Source organism: Salmo salar, chromosome ssa26 (genome assembly GCF_905237065.1).
Source record: "Salmo salar chromosome ssa26, Ssal_v3.1, whole genome shotgun sequence".
Lineage (NCBI taxonomy): Eukaryota > Metazoa > Chordata > Actinopteri > Salmoniformes > Salmonidae > Salmo > Salmo salar.
Genome location: NC_059467.1, coordinates 21,279,910 through 21,299,615, shown reverse-complemented (window position 1 = coordinate 21,299,615; position 19,706 = coordinate 21,279,910). Strand labels below are relative to the sequence as shown.

The 19,706-nt window shown below is 39.6% G+C and overlaps 3 protein-coding genes across 5 annotated transcripts in view; all 3 read right to left on the bottom strand.

The window, feature by feature from the left end:
• Nucleotides 1-313: 313 nt before the first annotated feature.
• Nucleotides 314-4,109, bottom strand: LOC106587431 (dynein axonemal assembly factor 4). 3 transcript variants are annotated; one of them, XM_014175818.2, is made up of 8 exons: nucleotides 3,862-4,109; nucleotides 3,605-3,744; nucleotides 2,769-2,902; nucleotides 2,472-2,688; nucleotides 2,352-2,386; nucleotides 1,599-1,705; nucleotides 1,364-1,517; nucleotides 314-564 (listed from the first exon to the last, which is right to left on the bottom strand). In XM_014175818.2, the coding sequence occupies exons 2-8, from the start codon at nucleotides 3,693-3,695 to the stop codon at nucleotides 481-483; spliced, it is 822 nt and encodes a 273-aa protein (XP_014031293.1). In that variant the 5' UTR covers nucleotides 3,696-3,744; nucleotides 3,862-4,109; the 3' UTR covers nucleotides 314-480. The 3 variants fall into 3 exon arrangements, with proteins under 3 accessions (XP_014031293.1, XP_045564095.1, XP_045564094.1); XM_045708139.1 differs by adding an exon at nucleotides 1,158-1,223 and having other exon boundaries at nucleotides 3,605-4,079; XM_045708138.1 differs by having other exon boundaries at nucleotides 314-1,223; nucleotides 3,605-4,079.
• Nucleotides 4,110-4,320: 211 nt separating this feature from the next.
• Nucleotides 4,321-10,673, bottom strand: LOC106587430 (pygopus homolog 1-like). The gene is made up of 3 exons (XM_014175817.2): nucleotides 10,521-10,673; nucleotides 8,874-8,959; nucleotides 4,321-8,616 (listed from the first exon to the last, which is right to left on the bottom strand). Exons 1-3 carry the CDS (start codon nucleotides 10,567-10,569, stop codon nucleotides 7,414-7,416), a joined length of 1,338 nt encoding a protein of 445 aa, XP_014031292.1. The 5' UTR covers nucleotides 10,570-10,673; the 3' UTR covers nucleotides 4,321-7,413.
• Nucleotides 10,674-12,630: 1,957 nt separating this feature from the next.
• The window catches only part of LOC106587432 (protogenin A), a 42,145-nt gene continuing 35,069 nt past the window's right edge, over nucleotides 12,631-19,706 (bottom strand). Inside the window, exons 13-19 of the mRNA XM_014175821.2 lie at nucleotides 19,528-19,655; nucleotides 18,731-18,901; nucleotides 17,534-17,710; nucleotides 17,103-17,226; nucleotides 16,834-16,975; nucleotides 16,600-16,713; nucleotides 12,631-16,460 (exon numbers count right to left, since the gene is read on the bottom strand). Coding sequence (XP_014031296.1) covers nucleotides 16,011-16,460; nucleotides 16,600-16,713; nucleotides 16,834-16,975; nucleotides 17,103-17,226; nucleotides 17,534-17,710; nucleotides 18,731-18,901; nucleotides 19,528-19,655 — 1,306 coding nt within the window. The 3' untranslated portion in view covers nucleotides 12,631-16,010. The remainder of the gene's footprint in view (nucleotides 16,461-16,599; nucleotides 16,714-16,833; nucleotides 16,976-17,102; nucleotides 17,227-17,533; nucleotides 17,711-18,730; nucleotides 18,902-19,527; nucleotides 19,656-19,706) is intronic.

Genomic DNA, 19,706 nt, shown 5'->3' with positions numbered 1-19,706 from the left:
GGAAGACCTTGGGAACTGTGGGATGTTACGTGACAATGCATTCAATACAAGTCTTGATCGAAGCAGGGTATATGACTGCCCTAATTTGCAAAACACTATCTGATTTGATTGACATGGTATAACATTGTCTTAGTGTTGATTAAACTACCCGGTGGACCTTCACTCCATTGACAATGATTGGTGTCCTGAAAACACATAAAAGCTGTACATTTAAGTTCTACAATATGCATGTATCATTCTACATACAAAGTAAAGCATATTTTTACTTGCACTTATGTTATGTGACATTATACAGAAACACTAATAGCAGGAGAAAGTTACAATGTTTGACTTTATTTTTTTATTGTATCACTATAAACACATTGAACAGGTGGGCTATCAGCATTCATTTGAAAGTGTTCCTCATTGCAAAAAAATATACAAATGTATTAAACATGTATTATTCATTCAGGACAGGGTGCACTCCCTTGGATGATTTGTCTAATTTTGTGTGTCAGATTGTAGAGCTTCATTTTGAGGATCAATCTTCAAAGCAGCCTGGTAATCTTGAAGACCTATGACAATCTTTTCAAGGAATATTAAAAGTTTAGCTGACTGCACATGCCATGGTAGGGATAGTCTGCTAAACCAGCTGTCCCTACTTCCTGGCCTAGGATATCCACAGCTGCATTATTTCAGTCACAAGGCGACAGTAGGCTTTTCAATCTGGGCAGAACAAACAAAATATAATCTAAAAATAAAATATGTTTAACCTTTAACTAGGCAAGTCAGTTAAGAACAGATTCTTATTTACAAGGATGACCTACACCAGCCAAACCCAGACGACGCTGGGCCAATTGTGTGCCACCCTATGGGACTCCCAATCACGGGTGGTTGTGTTACAGCCTGGATTCGAACCAGGGTGTCTGTTGTGACACCTCTAGCACAGATGCAGTGCCTTAGACCGCTGCGCCACTACGGAGCCCAATATGGAACTTTGTTTAAATCCGTAGAAAAAGTCAAAAGGTGCTATAACTAAATGTTTAAAGTATTCTCTTTTTTGCATTTCACATGTCCAAGTATGAATGACAATGAGGTCTAAAACTAAAATAGAAAGTTCCAAGGGGAGCCATGTATCTTTGAGGCTTGAGAAATGCCCTTGTTGACGTTGCACAGACCTTCAGTATAGAACTCCAGTTCACAAAAAGCTGTGCCTCGTCTTACATGGGCTCTTGTCCTGGCACCTGCATTGCCAGCCACGGGTGGCATCAACAGAGATTGTGGGTATGAAGAACCATTGTAATGTCATGTTCTATACAACTATCTCTTTTACCAATGCTGTTGAGTAAAATAAAACATTTACACAAGGAAGATGAATACTGACCCAAGAGGAATCCTCAATGGCTTTATGAAGATTCCTTAGTTTCAAGTGACAAGCAGCACGGCTTGAATATATGGCAGGAATCTTTCTGTTAAGCTTCATGGCAAGGCTGTAAGTATTGATCGCAGCCAAGTAGTTACCTGTTGCAAATAATTTGCTGAAAAACATGGAGGGAAGACATTTAATATTAACATACTTAATTGTTTGATAATCACTGACTTTGACAAGATTAGCCTACTTATTCTCCTTTAACCAGTCAGGGTTCCTCTCTTCTTCTGTCAGGTCCTTCAGCTCTGCCAGGTCTGCATTTATTGCCCTTCTGGCCTCTGCCTGCTTCTGAAGCCACTGTTCCAAAGAGAAAATGTATATTATTGGGTTGGCTTGATAAAATGTAAAAATTAAACACAACATGATGCTACCTCCCAATATGGAACCGAGAATGGACAAACGCATCCCGTGTCCATAGTTTACAGTAAAGACAAAGCAATCAATACCCATACTTAAAGGGCAATTCCATCACGTTTTATTATCTCCAGCAGAATACCAGTGTTTACATATGTGAAATTGGCGCATTTCTACGTTTCTAAGTGAAAATGTTCTACCCGACGACGTAATCAAAAGTTAAAACATTTTATAAACAGTGATTTTCAAATACTGCGATTCACAGTGACGTGGGGAGCAATAATATACATTCCCTCTGGCAAGAAACTCGTTGCAGGATTTGAAAATCAGTTTTTCTGATTTTTAATCCTACCCTGTGATGTCACAGAGAAGCATTTTTTAGGACCGTTCTTATTATCTTTTTAACCACAGATCACAGAAACGTGCTCTTTTAACAAACAGTATGTAGACACTGGTATGGTGCTGCAGATAATGGATATGAGGTTGAAAAGTGGCGGAATTGCCCTTTAATAAACCACAGTTCCAAAGATTCACTGATGAAAAACCTGGTTAATACTTGAAAGTGGAAAGGGAAAAGATGAGTTTATACCTCTTCCTCCTCTGGTACTCTTGATTCTCGTAGGGCTGTGGGAAACACTCGTGGTGTGAACTGGTGTCAACAAACTTATGATTGCAGAATGTACAATTTGATTGTACCAGAGTTATTTACCATGCTTGACCTTGCATCGGTCTGATGTTCTGGGTACATGTATCTTTTCCGATTTGCTTTGTTTGTCAACCTTGATTCTCTGACTTTGTAGCTTAGGTTGGGCCTCCCCCTCTGCTATTTGCCCCTGCTTCAGTTTCCATGCCTCCAACTCTGCTGTTGCTTTCTCATATTCATCATCCTTCATTTTCTGGATCCTGGCTCTCCCCTCTTCTTCAAGCTGAAAATATAATAGAACTGAAAATTAAGATGTATTCCTAGCACAAATTACACAGAATATATTTGACAAGTGTATCTCACCATCATCATGGTCTCCAGTGCATATTTTCTTTCTTCTTGTGTTTTTGTAGCTTTGGCTTTCGACTCAGCAGCAAGCTTTATCTGGGCTTTCAGGAGTGCTCGATACCTGATCTCTCTCAATTTGTCTTTGTCATCTAAAACAGATAAACACAGATAAACACATTATAATATCTTCTTTGTGGAATAATACTAATCAGGGTCAAATGTAATACATACAATTAAGTTGTAAAATACTGTGACTACTTTGCATAATGTATTGCAGCTACTTTATACCCATGTCCATGACAATGTTGAATAGTTGTTTCTGTTAGGCTTTAGGGGCATTCTAGAGCGTGCATTCTAGAGCGTGCATTATTTCCCTATAAGGCACGGTATATCAGCAGGGTAGAATTCAATGGCGTTAGTTCATTCTTACATGTTCTATGTTGGAGCAGCTTTTGAAAGTAAAAGTCGAATTGAAAACATTATTGGCATTGCTGAATTCGATTTCAATAATAGCATGCTAAGACTAATGGTTTGGTTAGCTAAACTAGTAAGTCTGTTTGTGTGGTTACCAAGGCAACTACTGTAGCTAGCCTATCTAGTAAACTTGCTAGCTACTTCAGTGGATGTTGAACACATTTCCAGCAAAAGTATAGCCATGGTATAAAAGGGATATCAACTCGGGGCTCTCAATGCGTTCTCTGGAAAATAATGCAACTCTATGGAAGGTTTTATTCCACTCCGCTAAAGCGTCTCCATGTCATTTATTATTTTCAAATACATAGCCCCTCGTCGATTAACGCTTACATAGCTAACTAGACTAATATCTATATTGCTGTTAGCTAATGACTTACTGTTAGTAATCACAAGGTGCTCCCACTGTCTCCTTTTTCTGCAATGTGAAAACTGCAACTCCATTTCCAATTTTTGCTGTGCTTTTGTCATCTATCGGCTCAAACTGGTTGGCTTCAAATAAAAACGGGGGGAAATGTACCTAAAATGAAGGAGACAAACCAAAGCAATTGACCATTTACTACTGTTGACAACATTTAGATAGGTAGCTAGCTAACGTTAGCTAGCTAGCTTTAGGGTGTTTCCCAAAAACTTTTACCTTCAGATATTCGTCTGTGGAAAATATGTCTACTTTCCCAACCTTTACTCCTTTTAAAGGTACATTTATGTAAACAATCGTTTCTGTCTGTGTCCATGTGTAATCTTTGACAATCAAAGGCATTTCAAACCAATTGTATAGTTAACTTTGATTTGCTAAATTGTTGTGTGGTGGTAGTAGCTACATTGTTGGCGGTTGCCAAAGAAGAAATAAAGTTGTTTCCGCGAACGATTTGTGTACTTCCTGTCTCAAAGTTTGGCGCCAGTTAAAGTGCCACTGCCAGGCCAGCCTTCCATCAGATCCTAGAGCCCAGCTGGACTTGAAGGGTTGAAGCAAAGAATATCTGATAGTTCTAAATGTTCTGATGTCGTGTTCCTAGTGCTCTAAGGGGCTATTTTTGAAGGTCTGTTTTGAAGGTGTAAATCTGATAGCCCAAAATTTCACACATAAAAGCGAAGACACGATTTCAAAGTTGTTTTTATTAAAATAAGTTTTACAATAAAATGTTTGTCAATTTAGAAAAAAAGTTTGTGGAATCTGTACTATTATTGCATACATTCATTATAAGGAACAGAATACAAAACAAATTAAGCTTTAGGTCATTGAAGAAATTAAACCATATTGTTCATGCTACAGAGGCTCATATCTAATCTACTACCAGACCTCACAATTGAGTCCTGTTTGCCATTTTTTTATATACCTCTGCATAATTTTCATAAAACCCACAATAACATTGTTGTAACAACGAGTGAAATTAACATTTGATATCATGTACCGGTAGATTCAATATCCTAAAGGTAATATAATAAGGTGCTCATCTGAAAATTATATCCTTTTTGGTGGCCAATCGATGTAGGAAAAGTACAAATAGTTAATGTGCATGTACAATGAGCATACAGGTTATTCATACATTACATTTACCAATAAACAACATTTTAAACTGTCAAGAAAATAAGGCATCTGCTGTCAATCATCTATGAAAAATGAACTTGAAAATCAAGCTAACTGCACTTTGCAAACAACGAGATATGTAAGTGGAGTTGTTATTCTGTAAGGAATGTACTTCTGAAATGATTTTTGTTGTTGTTGGTACATGACCATTTTTGTGTTAAGTCGAATAAAACCGGATTCAAAACCATTATCAATTCATTAGGAATGGGGTAATAATATATTATTCCTATAAACATTATCAATATTTTGATCACACAATATTCAGCTACATCACAAATGGCTAATAAATTAACAGTCAACAACATACAAATGCATTTTTTTCACTTGATATATTAAGCAAAATATCTGGAAGTGATGTATCAAAACACTTGTAAGGCTGTTGATCCTGATGTTAGCACTGAATCAACAGTAAATATTAACTGCTTGTTCATACCAGTTAAAAAAGGAAGCAAACATTGATACAATTACATTATACAAAATTGAGCACAGTACTGTATACATTCACAATGCCACATTGAGTAGTTTAAAAAGTTGTTGAGTAGTTTTGATCAGTAGTTTTGATTTGTTTTATAGAAGATTTAGATTTTTTTTTTTTTCAAATGACTGACACTATATAAACGAATTTCTGAACAATATTTATGTCTGATGGGCTGAAGCCTAACTTGAGCAATGTCCTCCCATAGAAAGTAGGCGGGATAGATTTATTAGACATTTTGAAAATAGTTGAATCACCAAAATATTGCAATATCGAACTTAATGAAAAGTTCTCCAAACAGTAAGACAAATCTACATGAGAAAAGCAAACAATTTGAAAATATATTTAGTTTACTTTAAACTACTTCTAAAACTGCCTTCCCTAGTAGCAAAAATGGAAGACATGCTTGAAACTATAATTTGACAAAGAAGTTTTATTTTGAACCAACGTTATTTTCCCTTTATGCAGTAAGCATATCTCTTAGTACTAATTATCATATTATTTTACCTTTCCTAAATGAAAACAAAATATAAAGAAATGTTGATTTAAATGCATCATGTTGGTGCAAAAATAATACAATTAGAGCAAAGCAAAGTGCACACATACTAAAAACATATTTTTAGAGTATAACATGTCTTTTATATAATAGGTTCATTTAAATGAGCTTAATCTGCATAATGTTTTACAAACTAAATTCATTAAGGCTCTAAATACATTCAATATCAACAGTTTGAAAAACACACATGGATCGTTCCACGAAATTAGTGCATTTTGCATCCCTTTGATATTTTAATTAGAAATTGTGCACCAATATTGAATTTTAAAAGCTTGTTATATTCAAAGTGCCCTTTAATATAAACCACATGGAGAATTCAACAAATCAGATTTTTAATATGAATAAAGACTTGCTAAAGTGCCACAATTTTGACATGTTCCTCTGTGCACTCTCTGACTTCCAGGGAGATTTTAACCCACTAAACCCTAAGATTTATCCAAGTTGTAAACCCCTAGTTATTTTGTTGCTTTGGCAAAGTAATTTCTGAAGATTATTTATTTAATGTGATTGGTGATTCATTTTAAGGTAAAAAAAAAAAACCTGGCCCTCATTTTAAGGTCAACCCTGTTACGTGAACTGAACTTTTGTTTTAATATTGTGAAACGATCCATTTAAAAATTGTTTTTTTACAAAATAAACATTGAACATCTAATAGCCAAATCCTAGTGTAAAAGCAGGTGAGCTGGTTCTACTCTTTTTGGCCATTGTCTGGTGTTTTGTGGTGGGAAACTGAGTGGGTCGAGCATAACACGTCAACCCTGTTACCCATAGATAGATTAGACAGGCTAAAAATATTTGAACATTTATACTTTTTTTTAAGCTTGCATTCAATTGCCCCTCACTGTTGCACACACAACATCAATTTCCCCTGTCACAAGGGGATTTATGGCTGATTTTAAGATGTCATCTTCAATCCTGTTACTTTCAAACATTTTCTCACCAAGTTATACATCTCAAAAGGCATCAAATTTGTGGAACAACCCACATGTATCGAATCATTTCTAAAAAATGTATCAGATCCAATTCTGGTTGTATAGCATACAGTACAGGTGTATGGCTTTGGAACACCACTCTAGCTGTGACTATCAACTTTCTGGGAAACAATCATACTGCTCAAAATCTGTCAAACTATAACAGAAGTTGCAAAAAATATCTGATTAAAATGTTGAATATGTTTGCATCCGTCAATCAGTTAACCTTTCCGGATAGCTTACTCATACTGATGTTGTAATAACTTAAGCCAGGAAAGTTGAGAGGAACAGTAAGGACCTCATTAAGAGAATGACATTATTGTGATCAACATTGACAATGGTACCTGCCCAAAAATAGGGAATACATATGACATTAAACAGAACTTCAGTCTAGCTTTTGCATCAGTCTAAGCACGGGACAGGAACTGCTATCCAAATTATACCAAATGTCAAATAAAACAACAAAATGGTAAAAATGTGACCCTTTGTAAACCCTACGTAAAAACATAAGGAAAAATCACCTACAAAGGAAGCATACCAAAGAAAATGACCAGTGTAAAATAGAATAATGTTACTGTCGGCCCATATTCATGACCATATCACTCGCTGTTAACTGTTGACTGCTGCCCTGCTGGCTGCCCTGTTACCTCCTTTGTTCTATGGAGCTGTGCCCCTTTCTCCTCCATGCAGATGTCACAGCCCCACACTGCCGATACCTCTGCTGTCAACAGGTTATAAGCTGTCTCAGTCATTCCAGTACAAACCCTGTGGAACCATTTTTGACATGAGGCCTCACACAGGATAGCTTCCTGGTCATCATTCACTTCATTCAGGCATACTCCACATGGAAACACAGGCTCCGTGGAGGAGTGGCTAGGCCTGTTGGGATGCATCAGTGTCTTATTGATGGCCACACCACCACCTCCATTGCTTCTACTCCGCTCCAGGGGGGCTGCCTCCATGTGCCTGCCTGACTGTGGGGACTTCTTCAGGGAATCATTAATGGGGTGGATGATGCCGTTGATTTTCTCTGTGGTGTTAGGCTGACCTGCACCCTGACAGACCAGCGCGCCTCTATTCTTTGATTTCAGGTCGACAGAGTTTTTCTGACCCATGATCTCCTCTGAGCCATGGCTTCGTTTCCGTGGAGATGTGTTCTGGGATGTACTTTTGCTTGACACCACCTCACTCATGTCCTGTTTAGGTGTGGGTGTATTGGACTGGGTAAAGCTGTTGTTTTGCTGCTGCCGAGTAAAACCAGGACTAGAGTCCATGCCGGGTTGGGGAGGTGGATTCCCAATTGGATTGACTGCTGATCTAAAGCTCAGGCCCATGTCAGGAGAAGTGCTTTGGGTCACATTATGCAGATGCACCTGATTCAAGTTGTCATGGGGACCCGGTCTAAAAGGCTGATTGGGTGGAAGTGGCATGTTACTGTTGTTGTTACTTAATGGTGGATGGTTACCGTAATTGGGATTTTCATGGTAACCATAGTTAAAGTCAGGGGGTCGATTGAACCCCATGCCCATTTGAGTCTGGGCAAAAGGGTGGAGCTGGTTTCGTATCTGGTAGGGACCCCTGTAAGAAGAGGGCATCCTATTGGGCATGAGGTGGTCTATCCTGGGCAGGCCATAGCCACTGCAGCTAGGGTAGTGCGGGTGGCCAAAATATGGGTTCCCAGAGGATAGAGGCTTGAAAGATGGTGTGTTGTAGTTGTCATCAAAAGGATTGGTAGCCACTAGGTGGTCGGCACTTCGGTTTGGTGGTGGAGCATACTCGGATAGGGGAGCGAAGAAAGGAGCCTGGGGACAAGCATGAAAAGGCAATGATAAAGGTAGTTGATACAGAACTATGCAAGCAGCGTCAAACACTTGACTATCAACAGCCATTCAGAGAACTTCTCAAAAGTTTGATGAATAAGTGAGCAGCATATTCGTTTTGTCTTGATATAGCATTGTTTGACTGAATGAGGTTGGTCAATATCGGAAACCACAAGATTTTCGACCTATAACAAAGAAAGGGAATCTCAGAAAGTCAGACTATTGTGCTGGTATTTTACCTGTGTGTTCGACTTGCACTTTTTCTTGTCTGGGCTATCCAGCAGAACACCCGGCCCTCCTAGATCATCAAGCCCACCATCTCTACCTGAGAAAGAAAACCACACAAAATGTTATACAGCCACATAAAATGCAGGTTTCCCATTAAACTACAAGGCACACTTTTCACTCTGACAGACATTGTATAGAAAACTTTTTTGTGGCATGCCAATACGTTGAACAACACAGAATTTGTTTAATTTTCTCATGAATGGCTTATTGCCTACACCTTCGTGAAGTCCATGTGCAAGCAGTGTCAGGATTAAATTATAAGAAAGGCTGGCTGCACACTGTTTTCTTGGAGTTTAACCCAATTTCAATGGTCCAATCTTCTCCATTGAGAAGAATCTAAAATGTTTGGCAGCTTGCTGCCCCATCACGTTGTCCAAGTTGCACCTATGATATGCGGCAAGCTGTAAATTCATGTAACCTAAGTATGGTTACCAGTACTCAGCTGTAGCCTCCCCTCCTCTCCTCTCCAGGGTCTATTACCACAATAGATCAATACAGTGGAACTCTGGACCTAACCCTTTTAAAGTAGTGCACTAAATAGGCAATAGGATGCCATTTGGGGCCTAACCCTGGTCTATAGATCTCCTGACAGCCTCCCAGTCCTCATACACGGTCGATAACCAACATCCTCCTAAAGGCTCCTCAAGGATGCAAAGGTACATTAAAGGCTCAATCACAAAGACGTGTTGGATTGTTATGCCACTACAATTATCTACTGGATCTGGGGGGGGGTCATACTGGCCTGGTATTTATTATCTACTGGGTCTGGGGGAGTGGGGTCATACTGGCCTGGTATCTATTATCTACTGGGTCTGGGGGGTCATACTGGCCTGGTATCTATTATCTACTGGGTCTGGGGGTCATACTGGCCTGGTAATCTATTAGCCTATACACACAGCTCTGTAAATATGTCAAACATGTAACAGTTGTTCAATGCTATTAAAGCCACCCACATCTCCATTGCTGGGCTAGTTTGTGTAATTGTTATAAAAAAAGAATAATTGCAAAACAGTAGGCTAGCTCTTGTATGATAGCCTACAGTCGTCTACTGGCGCATGTGATTAATTATCATCAATGTTTTCAATTTCTGTAGCCTATATCTTGTTACTATAAATAAATAGGGCCTACAGTTTATGCAACATAATTTGTCCCACAGAGGTAAAACTCAAGTCTCAGACAGTCGGTTAACTAAATTAAAAGATTCGTCATATTTTGACCGCTGAGATGTCACTTAAATGCACTTCCCATATCGTTCACGGCAATAAGAAAAAGTCAGCTGGCTACATTAAAAAACATTTTTTTAAGTTCGTGGCAGTTCCACAATTGCGAACACATTCCGATAGTGAAAGTTTTGACGAACTTTCCACGTCAGCAAGGTCAATTAGATTTTAATAGTTTACAATATTTTTTTTCAATTGAAAATGCCAGCGCTGTCTATTTATTTTGAGTTTCATTCAATACTTCAAAGGCCTTGAGGTAGGCCGATAAGCTCCTTCAACGTCGTAATTATGCTCGAGACTTGTGTGCAGCGTATCGTGCCCCCACAGACAGCAACATACCACGCGCAGGAAGGGAAAAATATCAAAAACGCGCATTACCTCTGTTTCTTTTGAGCGAGAAGGTATCTTTATCCTGTTCTTTTGACATTACAGAGCTTCTTACATTACTTAAACGTGCATAATTGTGCTGAAAAGGTAACAGTACCCAACCGCTCTCTTCCCCCAACAGCAATCACAACTATCTGTGTGACGAGGAAAGCTGCAATCGTTTGCAAAGTTTGGGAGGAGCAGACAAATTCAACTTCATGATATATTGTGTCACGCAGGGAAATTATTGTTAACATTGTATCATTGTCACTTATTTCTCCACGTGGCACATGTTTGGCACTTGTAAAGCACGGTTAATATTAGATTTTGACAAACGGAACCTTTGTGTGACAGCACAGAACCCCCTCCACATTGGCATGTTGAATGTGTCTACACTGCCGCTCCGTCAGAAGTGTGGGTGTACTGTAATGATGCGACTGGGGCGGAAGCTAATAAATCCAGTCTGGATATTTAGAGGCAATATCTGTCTGTCTAAGAGCTGTTTATTTGAGGTTTACTACATATTTACCACTCTCTTTGGTTGAGTTTTGCACTATTTATTTTCTGAAGTGATATCTGCTTAGTCATGATAAGGAGTTGCAGCCTAATAGGCTTAACTACTACTCTACACACTTCAAAAGTTGTTTTTATTGTAGGAATAGGCTACATTATTTACAAAAACCTTAAATGTTGTACTAAAATAATAAAGTTGTTGTATAGGCTACATTATAGATTTTTTTTGTTTCTTATCCACAGCCATCTGTGGACACCACACCATTTTTTTGTAGGTTACAGATCTCTCCAGAGGCACTACTGTCATACACATGGGGTTAAACAATCTATGTATTGATGTTTCTCATCCATTAACAGTAATTAACTGCTGCTTTTTCAGATAAGGGAAGACCAATGATTGGATGGACTGTAATAACTGAAGATAATGCCAGAGGGGCCTTTACTGACTACAAGAGGAAGCCTTCAGTCTTTGGACCCAAAGTTCGGTGTGGAAGACAACCATTGTCACAACATGGACCAAAGGACATGAACTTACAAGTGCACTTCAGGGTCCGTGTACATTTCGTTATTGTCACGCCCTGACCTTAGAGAGCCTGTTTTATTCTCTATTTTGTTAGGTCAGGGTGTGACTTGGGTGGGCATATCTATGTGTCTATTTCTTTGTTGGCCTAGTATGGTTCCCAATCAGAGGCAGCTGTTTATCGTTGTCTCTGATTGGGGATGATACTTAGGCAGCCCTTTTTCCCACCTGTGATTGTGGGATCTTGTTTTTGTGTAGCTGCCTGTGAGCAGCCCAGAACGTCACGCTTCGTTTTCTTCTGTGTTGTTTTTGGTGAGTTTCAAATTTATTAAACATGTGGAACTCTAAGTGGTCTCCTTCTTATGATGAGCGTGACAGTTTATTTTGATTTCCGAGTGGAAAAACAAAGTCAATGTATTTTCTAATTTATTGTGTCAAAGTTGGACATGGAATAATGGAAAACAAATAACAAAAAAATTTATTACATTTGGGGATTTTTGTTTCTTATTTTGTTCATACCCGGATGTACACACCCCCTCTTAGAATATTCATTGTTTAGGGGGGTGTTTACAGCCTAGGTCGGTAGCACAAAGAAAGGATTTGATTGTGTGAGTGTGACAGGAAGATAAAATTACTAATGTTAGCTAAGATGCAGCACTTAAAGTTTGCATGCCAATATAACAAACTCAACAACTGAACAAAGTTGACTAGCTAGCTGTACCTGGTTACTGGCTATGCTATAGTCATACTAGCTAGTAGTGGTTAGTGTAAGTTAGTCCCTAAACCTGCTACAAGATAAAGCTGCCTGGGCAGAGCTACCTGCTGCAGAAAGGTATGATTAGCTACATCTTTTGTTGACTGATGGTGTTTATTGACAGGAAAAAGTAACAGCAGTTACTGTAAATGGTTACCTATCTGGTACTTTGTATAGCTAACTTAGCTATTGCATACACCTACAACAATATCAAATTAACCTATAATCAGTGCTGATGTGTGTGTACTAAATGTACTAGTTACTCTAATACAGTCTCTAATAGTTTTATAATAGTACTCTAATATTGGTGAGGACAGACATACCAATACGTGCAAGAAAGTTCACATTGTTTATTTTTATTTAAACTCAATCAGTCATTCTCAGAATTATTTATTGTTTAAATTATTTTTTACTTTAATTGGACAAGTAGGCTATAACATTTTTGTCATGAAGAAAGTTGTAAGGACCAAGGCTTGCTTGAATACCTTGAAGAAAAGCTGTTGGTGTTGTGATCAAAGAGCAAACAGAAAAAAGGAAAACAAAACATTTATACAAAATAATGACAAAAGGTACATTCGATTTCAAGGCCTGTGCCTGCTCTCACTATAATTTTGAAACACAACAACGAGAGTGTGTATTGGTTACATAGACTCCCAATGTTGTGTCCCAAAGCTACTCTCACTACAACTGTGGAGCAGCTGTGGGTTCCCCTGAGTTTAACTGTAAATGACCCACAGCGCTCCACCACTGCAGCTAAAGCCAGCAGCACAGCCTTCACAGAAAAACGTGACTGCAGAAGAAAAGGGGACTCAGAGCATCAGAGAATTATGATTTATGAAGTCCTCCACTTCACCCCTTTATATTCACATGTTCAGAAAAAAAAGAGAACACAACTCTTGAAATTTAAGAGACCCAGGACTGGATCTGCATCACTCGTTCTTCCATCTCTTGAATAACACTGACCCCCTCTGACTATAGCATCCATCACATCTCTATCAAAAACTGGAAGAGGAACCTGAGGTAGACAACGGTATATCACTTATTGGACATTCACAACCAATACGAGAATGCAGAACCCTCTCGAACATTCTGAAAACATATATAAGAATGAGAACCCTATGGTTACTCTTTATCACAATTGAAAAGACAAAAACAATACTGTTACTGCTCAATAATAACTTGTCTATTCCAGTTTTTAGTTATCAGAGTTGGATTGCAGTCACCGGGCATTATAACAATGCAGAGGATTACACATGTAAATAAAAAGCAAAAACAACTCAAATATTCCATATACAATATGAACTTGACATTTTAACACAGCTTTTCAGACTAATGATCATCTACAACAGTTTAAAGTATTCACATTCGTATCAAAGATTAATACATTTTAGGCATCTAGGAAAAAACTAAATTCAGTTGGTACTTTCCCAAAACTGGGGTATATGAAACCCCATTGAAATAACAATAATATATATTTCTCCTCCAGTGAGAAAAAGTAAAAAAGAATGTAGAAAAATCTGTCTATTTTTTGCTTCAATGACAAATAACAATGCATGTTTAAAAGCACTAATTGTGTACCACTTACATCTTGGTTTGTGGTCTAATAGACACCCATTTATTAAGTAGTAATCAAAACCTAAATGGGGATAAAGCTTTTGGAACCAAAAGAATGAGAAAATATCATGCAGAGATAAATGTCTAAATGGATCTCTTGCCAATGCGCAACAGTGAACTGAATTCTTTGGTATACATTGTTTGCCATTCAAAAGAAAGTAAAACTGATTGTGTCACACTTCATGCAAACTGTCATCCTATTAGTTAGAAATCCGTTGATTGAAAATACTGTTGCAATGTAGGATGAGAATCAATATAATATACTGTATATAGCTCCGGAATATAATTTCCCCCTACAATGTACACATCTAGTTGCAACAGTAAAGCTCTAAAGAAAACCAATAATAGGGTGATTTGGTTAGTGTGCATGACATTGATTCTAATTGTCATTTTAACCATTATCAAGGGCACAAAATCCTGGGGGCACTTTCTGAGAGAGGACCCGCATCTCAACTCAGTTGGTCGCAGAACGGGGGCACACATGTGCAAGGCTATGTCTTAGAAGCAGCATTTCAGCTGATCTGCGTTAGATTTTTGGTCTAATACATGAGAAAAACCTCATTGTAATTTTCCCAGGGACCCGCTGAGAGATCAAAAACAAACGAAGGGAGCAAACAATTACTTTGTATGATAGCATCAGTCACCGCTGCACATTGGCTGTGATCAACAAATCAAACTAATCTGACAAGTGCTAAACTTATTGTCCTACTCTATGGTAAAGTATCAACTACTTAAAGAACAAAAGTAACTACAATCTGTACTCAGTAGTACATAAACGTCGACAAAAATATAGATATCTTTAGAGATAAAATGTTTTTTTGGTGTTCATTCCATTCATTTCCATCGCACTGATTTAACGCTTTTGGTTTTCAACAATCATTCTTCACACTTCTCCCATCCCAATGTGTAAAAGAGTTGGACCTCAGATGGATCGGACTTTGGTATATGATCCTTTCTGCTTGTCTCCGACATCTGAGGGTCTCTTTCCCCATTAAGGCCATTTATAAAGCTTTTAAGGTCTGCTGTATTGAAACACATCGACACAAGCATTTTTGGTATGTTCTTTCCCAAAATAACCAAAATGATAGCCTGCCATACCACAGGCACTGAATTCAAACTGAAGTTTTTCCACCTGTGAGTGGGGCATCACAAGGCTCTGAACCGTAACTGACAATGTTCTAGAGATACATTCAATACAGATCTATGGCAACTACCCTCTACAATGAGCAGTTCAGGACTAAGAAGATACCCTGTCAGTCAACCATGGAACATTACACATGGCTTTTCAAATGTACTAAACCTAGTTCCCTGAGTTTAGGAAAATAATAACACAACAAAATAATGCTTAAAAAGAGGTAGTATAAAACAGGAATTGCAAGGGCAACTGCACATTGACAAAGAAAACAAACTAACAAACTATGGATAACCTGAAAAGTACATTGTGTCATACTGGCTTATTATTGAATTCCAGCAACTTATGTAGTAAATTGTACTGGCCCTTAATCTACCATAGGCAAACACTCAAAGCTTATTGTAAAGTAACCTGAGAAATAGTCCAATTAACCTGTGATAAAGAAGAAAATAACAAAGCTTTAATTGAGATCTGCAGTACCCTTACAATCCCGTACTTCATTATAAACAAGGAGGAAAATGAATACGGGACGAATCTTACCTAGCAAAAACTAATTATTGCCATCAGGAAGTATCAGTTGTTCCATAAAGGAAGAGACCCCTTACATAGTTCAGGTATAAGTCGTTATCATTAAATATATAGTTGGAGTTTACCGAGAGGTAAACTGAGGTAGATAATCAGCAAAAGAAGGGCTCACTCTACACTTTGCTCCAGTGATAAACTCTTAAATAATGTCAGAAATGTAAGTCACATTTCACATTTTTGACGATCTCTTGAAACATTCATGGTGGGTGAGATTTTTCTTTCAAACACATACACACAAACATTGAATCAAAATAAAATGAGTACACATTCACTAGAAGAAGATTCTTTGATAGAAATCACCAGAATCCAAATCAGAGCCCAGTTCTTCCAAAAACCTGGATTTTTGGATTTCTGCTCATTGTCTTTTAAAACAGTGGAGTGAGTTTAGGGTTGGGGGATTAATGGGAGGTCACACAGACTGCTAGAGGAAAGTGCAGGCTGGGAATTGTCTGTAGCCTGATAGTGGTGATGGTTGCACGGTTTCTCCATGGAGTCTCCAATCTCCAGGTCGAGGTGAGACTGCTCCCCCAGCTCCCCCTCACTCTCCTTGGCAGGACTGCAGAATGACCCCCCGCTCTCCTCTCTCAGAGACGTAGGGTGGCTGCTGGGACCAGAGGACAGGTTGGTCATCTCTGTCTCGTCATGAGAGTAACGGCCCGAGTCGCCTGTCTCGTGGCTGCCCTCGCTGTTGGAGGAGCCCTCTGTGTCAAAAGGTGGGCCAAACAGGACCTGCAGGGAGGTGGGCTGGTTGGGTGACGACAGAGACTCATCCTCGTAGCACAGCACTGTTACTCCTGGCTGGTACGAGCAGATTCCATGGCTCTTCCTCTGGATCTGAGTAAGTAAGAAAGGGTGAACAAAGAAGGGAATTAAAATGGATAAAGGGAGGAATATCTGCTGGTCTCACCTCCGATTATGTTCTATTTAAGTAATGTTATTTTACTTGAACACTTTTGTTTGTTATCTTTCTTACCTGGCTTTTCTTAGCATTCATTTTTTTCTGATTAATGAAGGAAAACCACTTATTTCTCTTCTCAGTGATTGGATAAACTGGTCCGAGGCTATTGATCATCAGATTTGTTCCACCCTGGAAATGAAATGAAATTTGCAGTGCTCTGAATCTGTCTACATTGGTTATTTTCCATGTACTTCGGAGACATAATGCAAGAGGAAATGTTAGAGGCGTAACATAGCCATATCCCCTTACCTTGGCATCAATGAAGTGGTCTGCTCTCACCATTGGCACCATAACATCAGCATTCTCAGCCTGGCCCTCAGAGCCCAGGTGGACCGAAGCAGAGAGGACCTGACCAGCCTCCTGCCTGATGGCTTTAGTAGCTGACGATTTCCTGTCAAACAATCATACAATATGAATATAGAAATAACAGAAGAGGTTCTATCCAAACCAACTGGGCAGTCAGAAAAGTAATCTCATATCAAGTTACAACAACACACTAAATCTGTTAAAATGGTTACCTGTTTTTGCCTCTGCAGACAAGGATGAAGGCACAGATGATGATGCAGATCAGTGCAATGCAAACCCCCACGATGATCCCTGTCATCGACTTCTGGTCCAGGTGGTAGAAGCCACTAGAGAACACTGCAAGACAGTTGTCACAAGTGATGAGACAGCCACAGGAGACATACACTCCTATCAAGGCTCTGTGTGGGTACTACATCTCCACACTGTGTATCAAAATCAATACAGCTGGCAATCACCTCCCCTGACATTCACAGAGATGTATTACAGTGTAAATAATTTAGCAGGAGACCAAGGCTGCAGGCCAAGCTATTGAATTTGAATTACATCTAGTAGGTCAAGTGACGACAACAAGAGGAATCCTGTCATGAAAGTCAATGAAAGACAGACCAAGTATGCACAACATTAGTCAACATTAGTCACTAACCTGTAGCTGAGCCATGGGAGTGCCTGGGGTTGTGACCGGAGGTGGAGCCATCGTTCTGCACGGCCAGTTCCACGGAGTGTGAAAACGGCCCGTCTCCCATATCGTTGGACGCAGACACCTTGACCAGGTAGATGTTCCCCGGCTGTAGGTTCTCCAGTAGAGCCATGGTGATGCTCCCTATCACCGAGAAATATGTGATTAGTGACCTATGTCAACCCATTTGAGCCTCAGCAATAAAAGGACATGGTAATGTGAATATTGTTTTAACACGCTGCAGTGTTGTCATTCACCACTTGGTAATAAATATAGCTGTTCAAATTCATCTCTAAATAAATTAACTGGAGGAAATATGTCAGGCCTGATTTTTTTTGCTCCTCTCTCACATTTTCAACTGACCCATGAAGAACAGGGGTTCATACAACTCAGTGGGAAAAAAAACACAAAAACCTGAGGCATATGAGGGGATATTTGTGACCAGATTGTCAGGCAAAGGACGGAGGGTCAGGGATCAGAGGGCTCTAACCCCCCTCCCAATACCACCCAGCTCCCCTGCAGTAACGGTTGGGGCGACAGGGTTGATTTCCAGTGGTGGGGGGCTGGAGCAAGGCAGGATGGCTTTGTGAACAGCCTCACTTTTGACCCCCTCACCTGTGGCTTAGAAGGAAAGATCAGATGCCTCACATTTCCTGGAGTCATCTGCTCTCAATTACGCCTATGCTACCCAGAATCTGTGTTTTTACCCAGGAGCTGGACACTCTCACAGCCGGCCAGTAATACTTACTGCCACACGTCAGGCCTTTGGGTACACAAAACATATGTGTGTGTTGCTATGGCCACATTAACTATATGGTAGTAGTCCATAGTAACTACAGCACTCTTGACCAGTGTGTTTCATGTTGAATGATTACAATCTTGAGTGATTGAAGTCCTTCACTCACTTAAAAGAGGAGAATGAGAATATTGGACCTAAAGCCACAAAGACAGATCATACTCTTTCCCCCCAGTGCTAAATCAAAGCTCCAAGTATGGAATCCATCCTTTGAATGGTAAGACAACAGGAGGGGGTTATCCAATGGCCAATTATCCAATGATTTTCAATGGCCTTTATGGTGTGGAGCTGGGGCAGGGCTCTGTCTTTGCAGCCCAGTTTAGCCTGCAGCTTCTCTCTCTCTCTCTTCTCTCTCTCTTCTCTCTCACCTTCCCTCTGCAGCACCTTCCACTCTCCAGCTACCCAGGCCTTCCTGGAAGCGTAGAGGATGGTATAACGTGTCACCGCCAAGTTGGGCTCATCTGGAAGTTTCCATGACACCAGCGCTGTGTCGTCCTCGATCAGAGTCACTTTCACACCTGACGGTGGCAGAGTAGGTGCTGGGGAAGAAAAAATGCCAGTTTTAATAACCCTGAGGCTAAATCGCTGATGAAGATGTACAACTGCCATAAAAAAAATTGCTCTTCGTAACTGATAATGAGTTTTGAGGAACACTGAAAATGTATGTCTGAACCAGGGCCTAGACCAAAGCGACATTTTAATCAGAGAAGGTTCTTTGATGTCACTCAAAAGGATTACTACATCTCACAAGCTATGGCCCTTGCTTATGATCCCTTTTTTCCCTAGAGATGTGTAGATATGTGTAATAATGCAGTGAGAGAGTGAGCATATAGACTACTGTGCAGTTCAATGAATTTGCTCCTGTGTGTCTTTTTCTAATCCTTAGAAGAGCAAAACCCCATTAGAGGGAAAATGAGAGCTCATTGGCAAGGCGCTGTCAAGTGGTTGCGCTCTAGTTGTTATTTGTTTGCAGAATGCAGAGCCTTATGGATACGTGACTGCGAGAGTCCTGGGGAGATACGCAGTTTTAAGACAGGCACAATAATTCCAGTAAGTATTCTATTTCAGTAGGCTAGGAAATACCATCGGAGCCAAAAAAGGTTGAGAGTATATTCTATTAATCTATACAGCATGTGCTGCTGTATGAAGCCATGTTGGTGCTCACCTTCAGGCAGAGTGCTCTGGTAGACCACAGGGCTCCAGGGGCTGGACAGTTGGTCAAGGTGCAGGCGGACAGCAAACTCATACCTGGTGTTGGGCTCTAAGTCCGGGACCAGGATGTTCTTCTCAGCACTGTAGAGGAGAACCACAATGATAAAAATGGATTTAGAACATATACTGTAT